This window comes from Orycteropus afer, unplaced genomic scaffold, assembly GCF_000298275.1.
Source record: "Orycteropus afer afer isolate SDZICR_OR568_19922 unplaced genomic scaffold, OryAfe1.0 scaffold00026, whole genome shotgun sequence".
In the NCBI taxonomy this organism is placed as follows: domain Eukaryota; kingdom Metazoa; phylum Chordata; class Mammalia; order Tubulidentata; family Orycteropodidae; genus Orycteropus; species Orycteropus afer.
This window is the reverse complement of record NW_006921613.1, coordinates 1,312,914-1,332,278: the sequence shown is the minus strand read 5'-3', so window position 1 is coordinate 1,332,278 and position 19,365 is coordinate 1,312,914. Positions and strand designations below refer to the sequence as shown.

The window sequence follows — 19,365 nt, the reverse complement described above, 5'->3', positions numbered from 1 at the left end:
TCTTCTCTCTGGCTTCCTGGATTTTATCCCCTTTCTCCTGCTCTTCCGGCCTGCTACTCTGGGCGTCCCTGCATTGTCTCTCCTCACCTGTAACCCTGGGGCTGTATTCAGTAGCTATTTCACCCTAGGGCTGGTCTTCCTTATGGTAAGATGGCTGCATTACTTCTAGGTGCCACTTGGCTGAGGCACTATATTAATTAGAAGGAAAATCTTTTGGCAATGCTCCTTATGAGCAAGAAAACCTTTCTCAGAAATCCCCTGGCTCTCCCCCTTTCTCACTTCATTGATCAAAAGTACCTACCCTTAAAAAAAAATCACTAGCAATGCAATTAAAACCATACTGATTGATGGAAGACAATCAGAATTCATCCCTGGACTTGAGACACAGTCACCATCCTAAGTCTCATGTAAGCATCACACAAACAAAACAGGGGCTAGGACAATAAGGATAAAGGGGAAACAATGTTGGCTAGAAACCTCGAGTGTCTACTATAAATTTCTATTAACATATGCTTTTTAAGAATATTTCCATTTTTCATTTTTAATATGTTTAGTTTTCTAATTAAACAGTTTTACTAGAAAAATTCTCCCAGATTCTAAGGGATGAAGAGCTTACAATGATTAGTATTTAATCTTTTCATGACCGAATTATTTTCTATGTTGAATTTTTTGTTGATACCATGTGTTTTCAGTAATTGAAGGCATGCTGAAACCAAAGAGAAAGAAAAAAAAATTTGAGGTGATATGGATTTTGATACAATTACATAGGATACATATATCCCAAATGGACTCTGGTGGTAGGATTGGTGGGGTCAGGTGTGCTTCTTCAGATTCACATACTTATACAGGTCCCAACCAGGTGGTAGCACATACAACTTCCCAAGAAACTTGAGAGGCTGAAAGTGTTGCTGGGTGATATATGTTTCCTGTGTTGGCTAAAAATAAAACAAACATTGTAGAAGGCATGTTGTTGTTATGGCCATCGAGTCAGACTCGACTCACAGCGACCTCTCCTTTGGTTTCCAAGGTGGTATCACTACAGAAGTAGATTGTCCAACCTTCCTTCCGAGGAGTAGCTGGTGGGTTTCAACCACCAGCCTTCTGGTTAGCAGTCAAGTGCCTTAGGCATTACGCTACCAGAGCTCCTTATAGAAGGCATGTTGTTGTTGTTGTTGTTGTTATGTGCCGTCGAGTCGGCCCTGACTCATATCGACCCCTACTTGGGTTTCCGAGGCAGGATCACTACGGAAGGCATAGGAGCAAGAAATATAAAGTACTTAAACACCTTTTGAATGTTTAAATACATATTAAAACATAAATCCAAATGAATATTACAGTCCTGAATGTTTAGTACCACTACAAACATCTAAAAATCTGTTTTATGGTTTTCAGAATGGCTTAAATGCAGAAATTTAAAAACAAATGGGAAAAAAACTAAACCTCTTTGTCTAAAAGGCAGTAGCCCTTGAACAGCATTTTAAACAGTGAATCTAATAGTCATTAAGTTTCTCCTGATGGTTCAAATAAGCAATGCCAGTGAAAAGAATTATGTAAAATTGCTCATTCACTCAATATATATTGAATGTTTACTGTAGTAGGCATATATAGCAAGAACAAAACAGACTGACTATCAAAAACACTCCTGTCATTTTTATGATGACTGACTGGTTTGCCTTAGTAAAGAAAGGAATATTCTGATTGGCAATGGCCAAAGGGGTAAAATAATTTGCACAAGAGTTGAGCATGGGAAAAGCAGCAGCAGCAAGAATGATAAGAAAGAAGCAATGTAAAAAGAAATTAAGAAAGGCAGAAGAACTCAATACTTAGAGGGCATTTAGCTACCATTAAGGGTGATGGAAAAATGTAATAATGGATAAAAGTGATGGCTGAAGAACATGATGAACATAATGTCACTGAACTGTATATATGAAGACTGCTGAATTGGCAAATGTGTTGTTATATATATATTTACCACAATTAAAATAAAAACATGCTGAGCAAAAAAAGTCTTAGAAAAGAAAAGAAAGAGGTAGAAAAGAGTTATGAGAAAGATCAGAAGTGTCAGGGATTAGAAAAAGCAGTAGAAGCAAGGAGCAACACATACTCCAAGAGAAGATAAAACAGTTCTGTTTGTGAACAACAGGAAGGAATTCTAACAACCACTCACCTCTCAAAAGACACTAAGGCCAAATGTTGTTGTTGTTATGTGCTGTCGTCTCCAACTCATAGTAACCTTATGTAGAACAGAACAAAACACTGTCCAGTCCTGTGCCAGCCTCACCATCCCTACTATACCTGAGCCCATCACTGCAGCCACCATGTCTTTCCATCTCATTGAGGGCCTTTCCTCTTTTGTTGACCCTCCACTTTACCAAGCATGACATCCTTCTCCAGAGAATGGTCCCTTCTGACAACATGGACAAAGTAGGTAAGACAAAGTCTGGCCATTCTCGCTTCCAAGGAGCATTCTGGTTGCACTTATTCCAAGACAGATTTGTTAGTCCTTTTAGCAGGCCACGGTACTTTCAGCATTCTTTGCCAACACCACAACTCAAAAGCATCAACTCTTCTTCGATCTTCCTTATTCACTGTCCAGCTCTCACGTGCATATGAGGTGACTGAAAATACTATGGCTTATGAGTCGGGGCCGACTCGACGGCACATAACAACAACAACAACAACAAGGTTAGGCACATCCCAGTCTTCAAGGAGATATCTTTGCTTTTCAGCACTTGAAAGAGGTCATTTGCAGCAGATTTGCCCAATGCAATACGTCTTTTGATGTCCTGACTGCTGCTTCTATTGGCATTGATTGTAGAACCAAGTAATATGAAGTCTTTGAAAACTTCAGTTTTTTTTTCCATCTATAGTGATGCTGCTAATTGGTCCAGTTGTGAGGATTTTTGTTTTCTCTACACTGAGGTGTAATCTATACCGTAAACTGTAGTGTTTAGTTTTCATCAGTAAGTGCTCTAAGGCATCCTCACTTTCAGCAAGCAAAGTTGTGTCAACTGCATATCGCAGGTTGTTAATAAGCCTTCCTCCAAACATGATGCCACGTTCTTCTTCATATAGTCCAGCTTCTCAGATTATTTGCTCAGCATACAATCTGAATAAGTATGGTGAAAGGATACAACCCTAACACACTCCCTTCCTGATTTTAAACCATGTAGTATTCCCGTGTTGTGTTCGAATGACAGCCTCCTGGTCTATGTACAGGTTCCTCATGAGTACAATTAAGTGTTCTGGAATTACCATTCTTCTCAAAGTTATCCATAATTTGTTGTAATCCACACTATCAAATGCCTTTGCATAGTCAATAAAACGCAAGTAAACATCTTTCTGGAATTCTTTGCTTTGAGCCAAGATCCATCTGACATCAGCTATGATATCCCTCGCTTCATGTCCCCTTTGAATCCAGCTTGTACTTCTGGAAGTTCTCTGTCAATATACCGTTGTAACCATTTTTTAATTTTACTTGCGTGTGATATCAATGACACTGTTTGATAATTTCCACATTCTGTGGGATCACCTTTCTTTGGAATGGGTACAAATATGGATCTCTTCCAGTCAGCTGGCCAGGTAGCTATCTTCCAAATCTCTTGGCTTAGCCAAGTGAGTGCCTCTAGTGTGGCATCTGTTTGCTGAAACATCTCAAGAGGTATTCATTCCATCAATTCCTGGAGCCTTGTTTTCACCAATTCCTTCAGTGCAACTTTGACTTCTTCCTTCAATCCCATTGGTTCTTGATCATATGCCACCTCCTGAAATGGATGATCAACTACCAATTCTTTTTGGTATAGTGACTCTGTGTATTCCATCCATCTTCTTTTGATGTTTCCTGCATCATTCAACATATTGCCCATGGATTCTTTCAATATTGCAATTCGAGGCTTAAATGTTTTCCTCAGTTCTTTCAGCTTGAGAAATGCCAAGTGTGTTCTTCTCTTTTGGTTTTCTAACTCCAACTCTTGGCACATTTCATTATAATAATTGACTCTGTCTTCTCAAGCTGCTCTTTGGAAATTTCTGTTCAGCTCTTTTGTCCTGTTGATTCTCCCATTTCTTTTAGCTACTCTCAGTTCTAGGGCAAGTTTCAGAGTCTCCTCTGACATCCACTGTGGTTTTTTCTTCTTTTCTTGTCTTTTTCATGACTTTTTGTTTTCATCATGGATGATGTTCTGGATATCATCCCACAATGCTTTTGGTTTTCAGTCACTGGTGTTTAATGCATCAAATCTATTCTTTAGATGGTCTCTAAATTTAGGAGGGATATAATCAAGGTCATATTTTGGCTCTCGTGGACTTCTTTTAATTGTCTTCAGTTTCAACTTGAACATGCATATGAGCAGGTGATAGTCTGTTCCACAATCAGCTCCTGGCCTTGTTTTGGCTGAAGATACTGACTTTCTCCATTGTCTCTTGCCATAAATGTAGTCAATCTGATTCCTGTGTACTCCATCACATGAAGTCCACTTTTTTGGCCACTGCTTGTGTTGTTGAGAAAAGGTATTTGCAATGAATAAGTCGTTGGCCTTGCAAAATTCTATCATGCCATCTCCAGCATCATTTCTATCACCAAGACCATATTTTCCAACTACCGGTGATCCTTTGTTTCCAACTTTTGCATTCCAGTCACCAGTGATAATTAACACATCTTGATTGCATGTTCGGTTGATTTCAGACTGCGGAAGCTGGTAAAAATCTTCAATTTCCTCATCTTTGGCTTTGGTGGCTGGTGCATAAATTTGAATAATAGTAATATTAACTGATCTTCCTCATAGGCATATGGATATTATCCTGCCACTGACAGCATTGTACTTCAGGATAGATCTTGAAACATTCTTTGTGATGATGAATGCCATACCATTTCTCTTCAATTTGTCATTTCCGGCATAGTAGATCATATGGTTGTCTGACTCAAAATGGCTAAAACCAGTCTGTTTCAGCTCATTAATGCCTAGGATAGGAACTCTGGTAGTGTAGTGCCTAAGACACTTGACTGCTAACCAGAAGGCTGGCAATTCAAACCCACCAGCCATTCCTTGGAAGGAAGGTTGGGCCATCTACTTCTGTAGTGATACTGCCTCGGAAAACCAAGGAGGGGTCACCATGAGTCAGGTGTGACTTGATGGCATATAACAACAACAACAACGCCTAGGAAATCGATCTTTATGCGCTCCATTTCATTTTTAACAACTTCTAATTTTCCTAGACTCATACTTTGTACATTCCATGTTCAAATTACTAATGGATATCTGCAACTGTTTCTTCTTGAGTTGTGCCACATTAGCAAAAGGAAGTCCTGAAAACTCTACTCCATCCCCATCATCAAGGTTAGCTCTATTCTGAGGAGGCAGCTCTTTCCTACTCATATTTTGAGTGCCTTCTGACTTGAAGGGTTCATCCTCTGGCACCATATCAGACAATGTTTCAGGGCTATTTTTCAGTAATATATCAGACAGTGTTTCACCAGTTCCAGCCCTTCAAAAAGCTGTCTGCTGCCACCTCCCAGCTGTCCCTACCAGTTCTAGCCCTCCAAAAAGCCATCTGACTACAAAACCAAAATGCTACGCATTGCCAGCAAGTCAATTCTGACTCATAGTGACCCTATCGGACAGACTAAAATGGTCACACAGGATTTCCAAGGCTGTAAATCTTTATGGAAGCAGATTCCCTCATCTTTCTCCCGTGGAGTGGCTGGTAGGTTCAAATCACTGAACTTCAGTTAGCAGCTGAACACTTAACCACTGTACCACCAGGGCTCCTTAGGCTGAATGCTAGGGTGCCTTAATGAAGACATATCAACGAGCATAATCCAACACTCAGGTTGGAAGGAGAAAAAGAATACTGTATAATAATAAAAACTTATAATAAAATGACAAGTTAGACCACAGTAGATATATACTCCAACTAAATATTATATATGGTAAAAAGCATACAAACAAGCAACTGCACAAAGTTAAAATTTTATCAAAGAAGTCATCTTATAATATGAATTCCAAACTTTCAATCTGGTAAACGATGGCAGCATAAGAAAAGCCCTTATCACTATCACTGCCAACCACTAAGAAAAGGCTCAAAATTGGAGGTCCTGGATAGAGCGGGAGAAAAATGTGGAACAAAACTCAAAATCTTAAAAAAAAAAAAAAAAAACAGTATTATTAGTCAGACAGAGACTGGTAAAACCCCCAGGACTGTGGCCCTTAGTCACCCTTTGGGTCTGGAATTGAAACTAAACAATAGACAGGTCTAAGAACTAAACAATTACACCAGGGATATGCACTTCTTAGAACAAACAACTATGGGAGATCAGAAGGGCAACATTTGCACAGGAAGAAAGCTATGGAGGCAGGAATGCACAGGAGAGAAAGACACAGGGAAAAGGTAACCACAGGGAAAAAGTAGCATGAGAGCTGTTACACTGTACAGATTATAATCAGTGTCAGGAAACAAAATGTCTAAGAACTGTTGAATAGAAAATGAATCTGCTCTGTAAAATTTCACCAAAATCACAATAAAAAGTTTTTTAAAAAAGCCATCATTTCCATGAACAGTCTTTTCTAAATGTAGCAGGGCAGGTAGATTTGACACATCTATTCTGAAAGTAGACAGGTACAAGAGGCTATTGGGAGACAGTTTTCCATGAGTCTCTTATGTTTCTGTATATCTTCTATCAGAGGCACTGATAGCTTCTGTTCTGGACTATCTTTTCAAAGATGTTTGTATAGCAAACAGCCTTGGAAGATAGAGATAGTGTCTTCTTCCAGGACAAAGGGCATATTTGTTTGTTGCTCAGCATCATAAAAAGTATGTCTCCCTCTGGGGCAAAGGTTGGGTAGGTTTCCTTACAGCCCCCTGGGTTTCTTAAGCTTAGTTTTTCTCAGTTGCAGCACAAATCCACTGTACAGACTTCACCCGAACCTGCCTTCGCAATGCCCCGTAGGACTTAGGAGGAAAGAAGAATCAACATGGACATAAAGCTCATGATGCTTGCTGTGCTGTAATAAAGTCCTTTGTCTCGGACCCATGAGTTCCATGACTTCTGCCAGCATACATGAAACCATGTCAAGCTAATTCTTAACATACTTGGCAGAGATGGACTGAAAACTTAAGAAATACAAAGAAATTCAATTTAGCAAGTAGAAGCATATACTCTCGGGAGACAATGGGACAGGCGGTCAACAATCAGCATCAAAAGGTCTAATATAAAGTAAAAGGACAGGCAGACAGAATACATAAACAGAAGACATACAGAAATTCAAACTGGCACAAGCTTGTACCAGAGACATCAGCAAGGAACAGGCCTCAAGATGCAGAGCTTGGGTTCAGAAGCCGGTTAACATGGGTGGCAAGAGGCAAAGCAAAAGCAAGGCAGAGCTTTGATCTTAGAAGGACTAGTATGAGGAAGGCTACAAAAACCTGGCACTTTGGCAGAAAGAATAAGAAGAAAATCAGACATTAGAACTAGTGTTGAAGTTATGTTTAATTTTATGTAACAATAGTAATATGATGTTGATGCTAGATTGTGGAGTTATATATCCTTAATTCCCTTAATTTACTGTTAGAAAGGAGCTCTGGTAGCATAGTGGTTAAAGCATTTGACTGCTAACCAAAAGACTGGCAGTTCAAACCCACTAGCCACTCCATGGAGAAACATGAGGCAGTCTGTTTTTTACAGCCTTAGAAATCCTATGGGCAGTTGTATTCTGTCCTAAAGGGTCACTATGAGTTGGAATCAACTCTATGGTAGTGGGTTTTGGTTGTGGTCTAGTGTTAGAATTTGCTCTACAGAATAAGGTATACAGATGGGTTTCAAGTCCTATCGTGGGTGAAGAAGGGATTTTAAGTCTAAGGTCAAGACATGGCCCAACAAAACTTATGCTAGAAATCAAGCACAAAATAATGTCAATGGGACAGAGCACTGGTCCATCTACCTTATATGATGACAAGTGTCTGGAAAGGCATCCATTAAAGTTATTTACAGATTCTGAGTCATGTAAAGCCCTTAAGTAACATCATACCAAGCACATATCTACATTAGAGCACCTAGACTCTGTTTATAGGAGATGTTTTCAGTAAAAAAAAAAACCTATCTGTACTATGTTAATTAGAAAAGGTAAAATGCTTTTATAGCCAAGAAAATTGCCTAAGTTATATGTTTTTCTGAAAGGTGCATCTGACATTTGAAGCTAAGACACAACAGTAAAAGGCTAAGTGAAGAAAAGCAAAAAACATTCTGTGGCTTTTTCTCATAATCCAATTTCCAGTAGATAGACTCCCCTAAACAGTTTAAATAGCTATTGCTATTTTGAAAGTCCTGCCATCTACGCATTTGTGAAACAGTGTCCCAGAGGTTTAAGCACAAGAAGGACAGGTAGGCTGTTTTTGCCTGGGAAAAGATGGTTACCATGAAACAAAGCCTCTGGAGAGAAGAAATTTTTATCCTTTGGCTTTACATTTAATATGATGTCAATACAACAAGAATGAACCCTGAAAACATTACCCTGAGCAAAATAAGTCAATCACAGAAGGACAAATAATATATGATCTCATTTATATGAAATAACTAGAATAAACAAAGGGATAGATATCAAACTATTATTAGTGGTTACCAGGGGCAGGAGGGAGAGGGAAAGGGAGAGTCATTGTTTAAGAAACAGTGCATGTCTGTTTGTGGTAATGAAAATTTGGCAACAATTATTGGTGAAGATTGAAAAACATGATTAATGTAATTGGTATCACTAAATTGTATACATAAAAAATACTAAATTGGCAAATGTTGTAGTATATGGATTTTTTTTAAAAATTAACATGTTGTTTCTCAATTGCTTTTACAGTCTGTTTCTACCTTTTTACTGCATTACATTGCTTTCTAACAAGTGTTACCTTTCCTTTAATCTGTTTGTACTTGGCACTATGATTAATCAAAACCAGCCTCTGTTTCTCTAGGTGTTATTAGTTACTAAGTTTTCATCTCTCCTTCTACTTCTCAACTATCTTCCTTTCTTCTTATATTGTTTTTCTTTGTTTTCCTACCTTATTGGAGGTAATAAGGGAAAAAGGCACAAAAACAACAGAGACCAAAGTAATTACAATATACCTACCAATCACACCTGACTGTCCCAAATTACACTTGTGCATCAGAATGCTGCTAACCATTGCTTCTATACCAAGTCATATCACTAGTATATCAGAAATAAAACCAGACCAAGCACTGCCTGGGACCTTCAGACATTCCAACACCACCACAACATGTGCAAACGGACTTTCTAACCATGCTCATCAACCACGTCATCCTTGGGCATAGTAAGCTTCCCCTTTCTCCCATGTCAATATCCCTGTTTACTAGCCTTTCCTACCTTCATCCTCCTCTACTTCTTCATATTTCCTCACTCCTAGTTCTGCCTCCCAATCCTTTCAATTTTTGACAAAATGCTTTCCAAAATACACCTGGCTCTTCCCTGAGGGCAGTGCTATCTGTATCACACCCTCCCCCCAACGGAAGTCCCCCACTACTCCAAGTTCCACATCAGAACTGCAGGGATTGGCATTCTCCTGGCTCACTTTCACTAACTCCAAGATGTTAACTCTTTATTTATGTAAAAGGCATCATCCTTTGGGACTCAGGACATCTATTCCACACTCTAGCCTTCTAGTCACTGACACCTACTGTTTTTTTTAAATCACTCTCTCAAATCACTCCTTTATTCACTGAAAACTTTGAAACTTGGCTTCTAGCATTTGTCTCCATCCCAACTTCTGCTATAATTCCAGGAGATTTTAAAGTTTGTGTATATGGCCCATTAATCAATCTAACCTTGAAACATCTGGAACTTCTTATCTCACCTTCCCTTAACTTCGAATTTTGCTACCCACGCTCAAGGCCATATCCTAGACTTTGTCATTGCCTGGAACTATACCAAAAAAAAAAAAAAAAAAACAAACTCACTGCCATCAAATCGGTCCCGACTCGACTCATAATGACCCCTCCTTGGGTTTCCAAGGCAGTATCACTACAGAAGTAGATTGCCCAATCTTCCTTCCGAGGAGTGGATGGTGAATTTGAACTCCCAGCCTTCTAGTTAGCAGTCAAATGTCATAGGCACTATACCACCAGAGTTCCTACCTCAGAAATATTAAACTCTGGAATCCTAGCACTGACCACAACTTCCTATTCTGCTAGTTTTTCCTTTATACTCAGTCTTCAACTTCACAGTGGCTTCCAATTCCTTAATCACTCCATTTTCCCCTATTCCACTGGGCCCTTCCATGGCATTTCTTCCTTTCTAACACAGCCTGGACTTCATGGCTGAATACCTATCTGAGCTATTTTTTTTTTACGAACAATTGCTAGTCTTTTGCACTGCTAGACTTTTGCTATACTTGTAATCAAAACTACACCTCTGGCTCAATGTTCTAACTTGCCTTTATACTTTTAAATACAAATGAATAAACACTACAGGAGATAAGTTATACAGCTGGTACCTCTATGAATTCATGCTTTCTAACCATATTGGGTCTTTCCTCAACAGTGCCCACTAAATCAATTATCCTTGCAGGAAATGTATCTAGATCCATACTTGTCTTTACGTTCTCTCCTCCAGTCTCAGAACTGTCTCCATTTATTTCAAGTCAATCTGTCAACATTTTCTAGAAAAAAGTAAACAGCTCAATAGGACTGCATAGCCATTCAGTATGCATAATTCACTCTCTCAGGCAGCAAGGAGGCCTAATACACATTTCAAGACAACTAAAAAATGTGTTAAGTACTAGTATCTACATAAATGTATTAAAAATCTCATAGTCAGAGTTCAAACTTACTTTCCTTTGTCCTTCAACCATTCTGGGTTCTTTTCTTCTTCCTTTAAGTCACAAAGTTCAGGAATATCCATATTCATTGCTCTATATGCCTCTGCTTGTTTGTGTAGCCACTGAAATAAGAATGAAATCTTATGAAGAACACAATGGTTTTATTTTTATTAGCAATTAGTTTTAAAATTTTCCATCATTCACCAGAAGATGGAAATAGTATTTAATGATTTTAAATGTTCATTTTTTATGTTTTAAACTTTTTTTTTAACCTCACTAGCTGGTTGAGATCAAATGTGTAAGTTTCTAGTCCAAATTTCATCCCTCCTGGGAGTCCATGTGGGAGCTCTGGCGGCATAGTGCCTAAGGCATTTAACTGCTAACCAGAAGGCTGGCAGTTCAAACCCACCAGCCACTCCTCGGAAGGAAGACTGGGCAATCTACTTCATAGTGATACCAGCTCGGAAACCCAAGGAGGGGTTGCTATGAGTCAGATCCGACTCAATAGCAGTGAGTTTGTTTGTTGTTTTTGGGAGTCCATGTAACTATTATTTTTTTGTTTATATTTTTATTTTTCTATATTGAAAAATATAAAAGTGCTTTTAAATCATTTTTATAATTATATAATTTCACAAATAAAATACAGAAATAATATATTGTCTAATAATAAGAAAAAGGTTAATATTTATAAACTGTCATTCTGCCTTAAGGATCTTCAATTATTTCTTCAACTTTCCAATTCAGAGGGGGTATCAATTCACACAATGCAGTAAAATAATTGAGTCTTTAGTGCTTACATAATTAAAGATACAATATTTCAATTTATATGAGAGATTCGAAATCCTAGGGCTCCAGAAATTCCAAATGCACGAAAGGTATTAATTCCAAAATGTCACAACATTTGAAATACCCAATATCAGTAATAAATTTCTAAATCTCTTCTTACCAAAAAAATACTGATCCAAAGTTTACAAATCTATTATGAAAAATAATTTCTTTGATAAAAGAAGTGGCCAGTGCAACAGTTCACTTCTTAAACAACAAAACCATATATTAAATCAGCATTCCGGATCAAAATAAAATCTGCAAAATATATTTTCTCATAAGGAACACTAAAATATATTCATGAAGTATTGGGAGCTCTGGTGGCATAGTGCCTAAGGCACCTGACTGCTAACCAGAAGGCTGGCAGTTCAAACCCACCAGCCACTCCTTGGAAGGACGGTTGGGCAATCTACTTCCACAGTGATACTGCCTCAGAAACCCAAGGAGGGGTCGCTATGAGTCAGATCTGACTTGATGGCAGTGAGGGTTTTTTTTTTTTTTTTTTTTGGTTATTATCTTCAGTGTAATGCACACTTAAGAAATTCAGAACCAGTACTAGTTTCAACAGATGAAGGAAAAAGGTATTTTTATTTGCAGCACTGCCAACTAACATCAAGTATATATACCTCCTCTTCTTCTGCTACTTGTGATTCTCGGAGAGCTGTTGGGAAGACGCGAGGGGTAAAGCTGATTTTAATACTGCCAACAGAGCGAGGAGCAGGAACACTGTCTTCCTTTAACTTCTCAGAAAATATATTTTCCAAATTTCGCCCTTCAAAAACAGTATTTACAAGGAACTCATTTACTTCTTAGTTTCTACATCAGCAATCAAACTCACTTTTAAAGTGAGTGCATATTGAAACTAGTTCTAAAATCCCATATAAACCAAAGATACTTTCTGCAAGAAGGAAGGTAAAACCCATCATTTAGCAACTAATTACCTGTTCCTTATCTAATGACCCCAGTTTCTTTTCTGGAGCTGTCATTCTTAAATCACTAGGTGTCCAATCTACATCATCTCTAATAAAGGACACTAAATATGTGCTAATAGAATATGAAAAAAAGTGATGTACACAACTTAAAGGTCATCATCTTAAAGGCAAATCTGCTTGCCAGGGACTTCCTTTTTCCTCCTTCCCATTGGCTGGAAACAATGACAAGTGCAGCATCCACCTTGGATCCAGACATGGAAGACAAATGATATGACAGAAGTGATCCCACTAGCCCTGCTGCCTGGACCGCCTTGCAGACCAAGTCATCTATCAATATGAGATCAATCACAGTTACATGACAGATTATTACATTAAACAAACTCACTGCTGTCAAGTCGATCCCGACCCAGAGGGACCCCTCCTTGGGTTTCCGAGGCACTATCACTACAGAAGTAGATTGCCCAACCTTCCTTCCGAGGAGTGGCTGGTGAGTTTGAACCGCCAGCCTTCTGGTTTGCAGACAAATGCCTCAGGCACTACGCCACCAGAGCTCCCGATTATTACATTACAGAGAATTAAATTTCTATCTTATTTGAGCTATAATTTTGGATCTCTTTATTGCAACAGGTTAGTGTCAACCTAACTAATTAAATGCCTCAAGAATTTTATATCCAAGTAAACTGTTGTTTACTTGTGAAGGCAAAACAAAGTCCTACATATGTTAGAATTCAGAAAATATATCAACCAGACATCTGTTCTGAATAAATTACTCAAATAAGTATTCTAGAGTATGGAGAAATAAATTAAATTTAATAAATTGAAACCAAGAACCCACTTAAAGTGGTGGGTTTTCTAAAACAATGGAGAACACACTACAAGAAGGAAACTTGAATAAAACATAAAACTGAAATACATAACTTCAGATTATTATACTAATCATCACTAGGATGCAGAACATGGAGGAAATAAACACTATTCTACCATAAAGAGAAAAAAGATTATTTTGATGTTAATCTGGCTAAAGACAAGTAAATAAATAAAATTTTAATGATTTTGAAAAATATCAAAACCACTAGTTACATTAAAAATAGGATTTCAAACTTTCAGACTCTAATAGAAAAGTAAACCAAATATCAATAAATAAAAAGACACAACTTTGTTTTTAGAAATATAGGTTGAAGCTGAACAATTTTACAGCTAAAATGCTATGAACACATAAAATGCTAAATAAATATGTAACATATAAAACAAAAGCTCAAATATGTTGTTTGACTAAACAATTATATACCACACCCTCACCAAGCTGACACATCAAAATTAACCATTACAACTTTCTGTGGAATAGTGGGAACTTGGGAAAATCATATAGGCAATTGGTACCCTGTGTCATATCATTTAAATTCTCTATCTAAATGAGGCTTGCCCAAAGAATAATACAAATTATTAATAATACAAGATTCTTTCTACTGTTGAAAATGTTATCAGTATTTTTAGTTAACAGTGACATTAAGAAGATACTATTAGAATAAACAATCTTGTAGCAGCAATCCATTCTCCTTCCACAGGGCTAATTTTACTGACCAATCAAACAGTTGTTGAGTTTTTTGTTTGTTCATTTGTTTTTAAAATATTTATTGAAATATAATTTATGTACAGTGAAAGAGATAAAACTAAAGTCACATGGGTCATTTTTTTTTCCCCCAGTGTTCCCTCCCCGCCACTCCCCTCACCCCTGGTAACCAACAAAGAAGGTTTCCTTCTGTACATGAACCTTTCCTTGATTTTTTACAATAATGGACTAATACTATAGTTGTCCTTCTGTGATTGACTTATTTCACCCATCATAATGTCCTCCAAATTCATCGACGTTAATGTGGTGTTCTGATGATTCTACAGTATTCTTTACTGTTGTATAGTATTCTATTGTGTGTATGTAACATAGTTTGGTTATCCATTCTTCAACTGATGGGCCCTCTGGTAGCGAAGTGTGTGTGTCAACTTGCCTGGGCCTGGTTAAGCGGCTGGGCAGCTAGATGTAATATTCCCCATGATGAGACTGGTAATCAACTCCATGGTGGAATCTACTGTGAGCAGCTGAGTAGCTGCCTTAGGGATGTGGTCTGCTTCCTGTATATAGGCAATTGGTACCCTGTGTCATATCATTTAAATTCTCTATCTAAATGAGAATATATTTATATATATATATATATATGCCTTTTATATATAAGGAACGGTCTCTAGCTTATGGCATACTTGAACCCTGCATGTAGCCATGTCATTATTCAGCAGCCTGCCATGCTCTGCCAACCGTGGGATTTTCAATGGACTTGAATTAATGGCCTGCCGTGTGGTTCGGTAACATCAGGACTGTGCCTTTTTACTTGTCAACTTTGGGCTTGGCAGCCTCAGCAGCCAGCACCTGTCTGAGTGAAGAAAAGCCTCTAGCTCCAGTGGGCCAGGAGCAGGAGGCAGAGCTGAAGACCAAGGCTGAGGGGCTTTCACCCAGCCCCTAGAGCCTGGCACTCTGAACTCGGCCTTAAAGCCTCCAAATTGTAAGAATAAATTCCTGTTTGTTAAAGACATCTCATTTGTGGTATATTCTTGTCAGAGCGGTACTAGGTAACCTGAACAGGCACCTAGGTTGTTTCCATTTTTTGCTATTGTAAATAGTGCTGTGATGAACATGAGTGTGCACATATCTGTTCCTGTCCTGGCTCTCACTTCTTTAGGATATATACCTACTAATGGGATTGCTGGGTCAAATGGTATTTCTAATTCCAGCTTTTTAAGCAATCACCATACTGCTTTCCACAGTGGTTGTATCATTTGACAGTCCCACCAGCAGTGTATGAGAGTCTCAATCTCTCCACAGCCTCATCAGCATTTGTTATTTTCTGTCTTGTTGAACTTTGCCATTACTGCAGGGGTGAGATGGTATCTCATTGCTGTTTTGATTTGCATCTTTCTGAGCTAATGACCATGAGCATTTCTCCATGTATTTGCTGGCCACCTGAATATCCTCTTTGGTGAAGTGTCTATTCATGTCTTCTGCCTATTTTCGAATGGGATTGTTTATCTTTTTGTTAATGAGGTGTTGGAGGTTTCTATAAATCTAGAGATAAGTCCCTTGTCAGATATATCATTGCCAAATATTTCTTCCCATTTTGTAGGTTCTCTTTTTACTCTTTTGGAGAAGTCTTTGGAAGCACATAAAAATTTAAATTTTAGAAGGTTGTATTCATCTAGTTTATCTTCTGCTGTTTGTGCATTTTGAATTATGTTTGACAGTCTATTTATGACATAAATTAGGGCCCCTAAATTTGCCCCTAGTTTTTCCTTGAGGAACTTTATAGTTTTAGGTTTCACATTTAAGTCTTCAATCTATCTGGAGATAGTGTTTGTCTATGGTGTGAGGTATGGTTCTTATTTCATATTTCTGCAGATGGATATCCAGTTTTGCCAGCACTGTTTGTTAGAGACCAACTCTTCCTCGTTTAATGAATTTCAGCCCTTTGTGAAAAATCAGCTGACCCTAGGTCAATGGATCTATTTCTGGGTTCTCAATTCTATTCCACCGGTCTATGTGTCTATCATTCTACCAGCACCAAGCTGTTTCGACTACTGTGGCTGTATAGTAGGTTTTGAGATCCGGGAGTTGAGACCTCCTACTTCATTCTTCTTCTTCAATAGTGCTCTGCTTATTTAAGGTCTCTTTCCTTTCCATATAAAATTAGTGATTAGCTTTTCCGTATCTTTAAAGAATATTGATGGGATCTGGATAGGGATTGCATTGAATGTATAGATTGCTTTGGATAGTATTGACATTTCCACAATGTTTAATCTTTCAATCCATGAGCATGGTATGTTCTTCCATTTATGTAGATCTCTTATGGTTTCTAAGAGTAGTGATTTGTAGTTTTCCTTGTACAGGTCTGTTGTGTCCCTAGAGAGATTGATTCCCAAGTATTTTATTTTTTTAGTAGCTATTATAAATGGTTGGGCAATCCTACTTCCGTAGTGATACTGCCTCGAAAACCCAAGGAGGGGTCGCTATGAGTTGGGCTGACTCGATGGCACACAACAACAACAACAACAAATTATAAATGGTATTGATTTCCTTATTTCCTTTTCAGCAATCTCTTTACTGGTGTAGAGGAATCCAACTAATTTTTGGATGTTGATCTTGTATCTTACCACTATGCTAAATCTCTCAATTAGGTTTTTTTTTTTTTTTTTTGCTGAGTCTCTTCGGTTTTCTACGTATAGGATCACATCATCACCAAACAGGGAAGTTTTACTTCTTCCTTACGAATTTGGATGCCTTTGATTTCCCTTTCTTGCCTTATTGCCCTAGCTAGGACTTCCAATACAACACTGAATGGAAGTGGTGATAGAAAACATCCTTGTCTGGTTCCTGTTCACAAGGAGAATGGGTTCAGTCTCTCCCCACTGATAATAATGTTGGCTCTTGGTTTTGCATATAAGCCCTTTATTATGAGGAATTCTCCTTCTATTCCTATTTTGCTGAGTTTTTATCAAGAATGGGTATTGGATTTTACTAAATGCCTTTTCTGCATCAATTGATATGAGCATGTGGTTATTTTCCTTTTTACGTGATGGATGACGTTGATTGTTTTTCTAACGTTGAACCATCTTTGCATAGCTGGTATGAACCCCACTTGGTCATAACGTATTGTTTTTTTGATATGTTGCCGGAGTCTATTGGCTAGAATTTTGTTGAAGAGGGATATTGGTCTGTAGTTTTCCTTTTTAGAGATGTCTGTCTGGTTTTGGTATCAAGGTTATGCTTGCTTCGTAAAATGAATTTGGGAGGATCCATCCTTTTCTATGTTCTGGAATAGTTTGAGTAGGATTGGTGTCAGTTCTTCTGGGAATGCATGGTAGAATTCTCTAGTGAAACTGTCTGGGCCAGGGCTTCTTTTTGTTGGTAATTTTTTTATGACCTGTTGTGGTAGTTAAGTTTGTGTGTCAACTTGGCTGGGTCTAATTGAGTGGCTGGGCAGCTAGGTGTAGCATTCCCCATGATGAGACTGGTAATCAATTCCATGGTAGAATCTACTGTGAGCAGCTGAGTAGCTGCCTTAGGGATGCAGTCTGCTTCCTGTATATAAGGAGAAGCCTCTGTATATAAGAACAGACTCTAGCATATGGCACGCTTGAACCCTGCATGTAGCCATGTCATTGTTCAGCAGCCTGCCATGCTCTGCCAACCTTGGGCCTTCCAATGGACTTGAATTAATGGCCTGCTGTGTGGTTTGGTAACATTAGGAATGTGCCTTTTTACTTGTCAACCTTGGGCTTGGCAGCCTCAGCAGCCAGCAGCTAAGTGAAGAAAAGCCTCCAGCTTCAGTGGGCCAGGAGCAGGAGGCAAGCTCAAGTCCAAGGTTGAGGGTGCTTTCACCCAGCCCCTAGAGCCTGGCACTCTGAACTCAGACTTAAAGCCTCCAAACTGTAAGAGAATAAACTCCTGTTTCTTCAAGACATCTCATTTGTGGTATATTCTTGTCAGGGAGGTACTAGGTAACCAAAACACCTGTTCAATTTCTTCTTTTGTTATGGGTTCAAATTTTCCACCTCAGTCTGTGTTAGCTTAGTTAAGTATTGTATTTCTAGAAATCTGTCCATTTCTTCTAGATTTTCAAATTTGTTGCAGTATAATTCTTCATAATATCCCGATATTATCCTTTAATTTCTGTTGGTTCTGTTCTGGTGTCGCCCAACTCATTTCTTATTCATGTTATTTGTATTCTCTTCCTCTTTTTTTTGTTAAATTTGCCAGTGGTTTGTCAATTTTATTAATCTTTTCAAAGAACCAATTTGTAATCTTGCTGATGTTTTCTATTGTCCTTCTATTTTCTGTTTATTTCTTTTCTTCTTGTGACTGTTTGTTATTTTTATTTATTTTGCTAATCTTTTTCTAATTATTGGAGATGGTGGGTTAAGTAGTTGAATTTGACTCCTTCTTTTTTGATGTGTGCATTTATTGCTACAAATTGGCCTCTGATCACTGCTTTTGCTGTGTCCCAAACATTTTGCTATTTTGTGTTTTCATTATCATTTAATTCAAGGAATGTTTTAATTTCATTTTTGATTTCTTCTATTACCAGTCATTTTCAAGGAGGGTGTTATTCAGTCTCCAAGTGTTTGCTCTTTTCCATTTATCTTCCTATTGTTGATTTCTAATTTTACAGCATTGTGATCTGAGAAGATGTTTTGTGGTATTTCAATGTTGTTAAATTTATTGAGGCCTGCTTTGTGGCCTAACATATGGTCTATCCTGGAGAATGTTCCATATGCACTGGAAAAGAATGTATATTGTGCTGTTGTACAGAAGTGTCTATCAGGTCAAGCTGGTAGACTGTATTGTTTAGTTCTTCAGTGTACTTGTTGAGTTTTTTCTAGGTGTTCCATCTGTGATTGAAAGTGGTGTATTAAAGTCTCCTACCATGATTGTGGAGTCATCTGTCTTTTCAGTTCTGTTGGAGTCTGGTTTGTGCATTTTGGTGCACAGATATTTATTATTGTTATGTCCTCTTGTTCAATCGATCCTTTAATCATTACATAATGTTCTTCTGGTCTCTTATGGTGGTTTTTGTCTTAAAGTCAATTTTATCAGAAATTAATATTGCCACTCCTGCTCTTTCATGATTGCCATTTGCTTGATATATCTTTTTCCAACCTTTGATCTTTAGTCTATTTTTTTTCTGCCCATATGTCCCCATTCCAGGTTTCAGGATCCCATTTTTTCCCAATCAATGCCCTCACTTTAACTTCA

General features: G+C 38.0%; 1 protein-coding gene across 1 annotated transcript in view; it reads right to left on the bottom strand.

The window, feature by feature from the left end:
- The window catches only part of DNAAF4 (dynein axonemal assembly factor 4), a 63,228-nt gene that overhangs the window by 13,039 nt on the left and 30,824 nt on the right, over window positions 1-19,365 (bottom strand). Inside the window, exons 5-6 of the mRNA XM_007935148.2 lie at window positions 12,264-12,409; window positions 10,825-10,934 (exon numbers count right to left, since the gene is read on the bottom strand). Coding sequence (XP_007933339.1) covers window positions 10,825-10,934; window positions 12,264-12,409 — 256 coding nt within the window. The remainder of the gene's footprint in view (window positions 1-10,824; window positions 10,935-12,263; window positions 12,410-19,365) is intronic.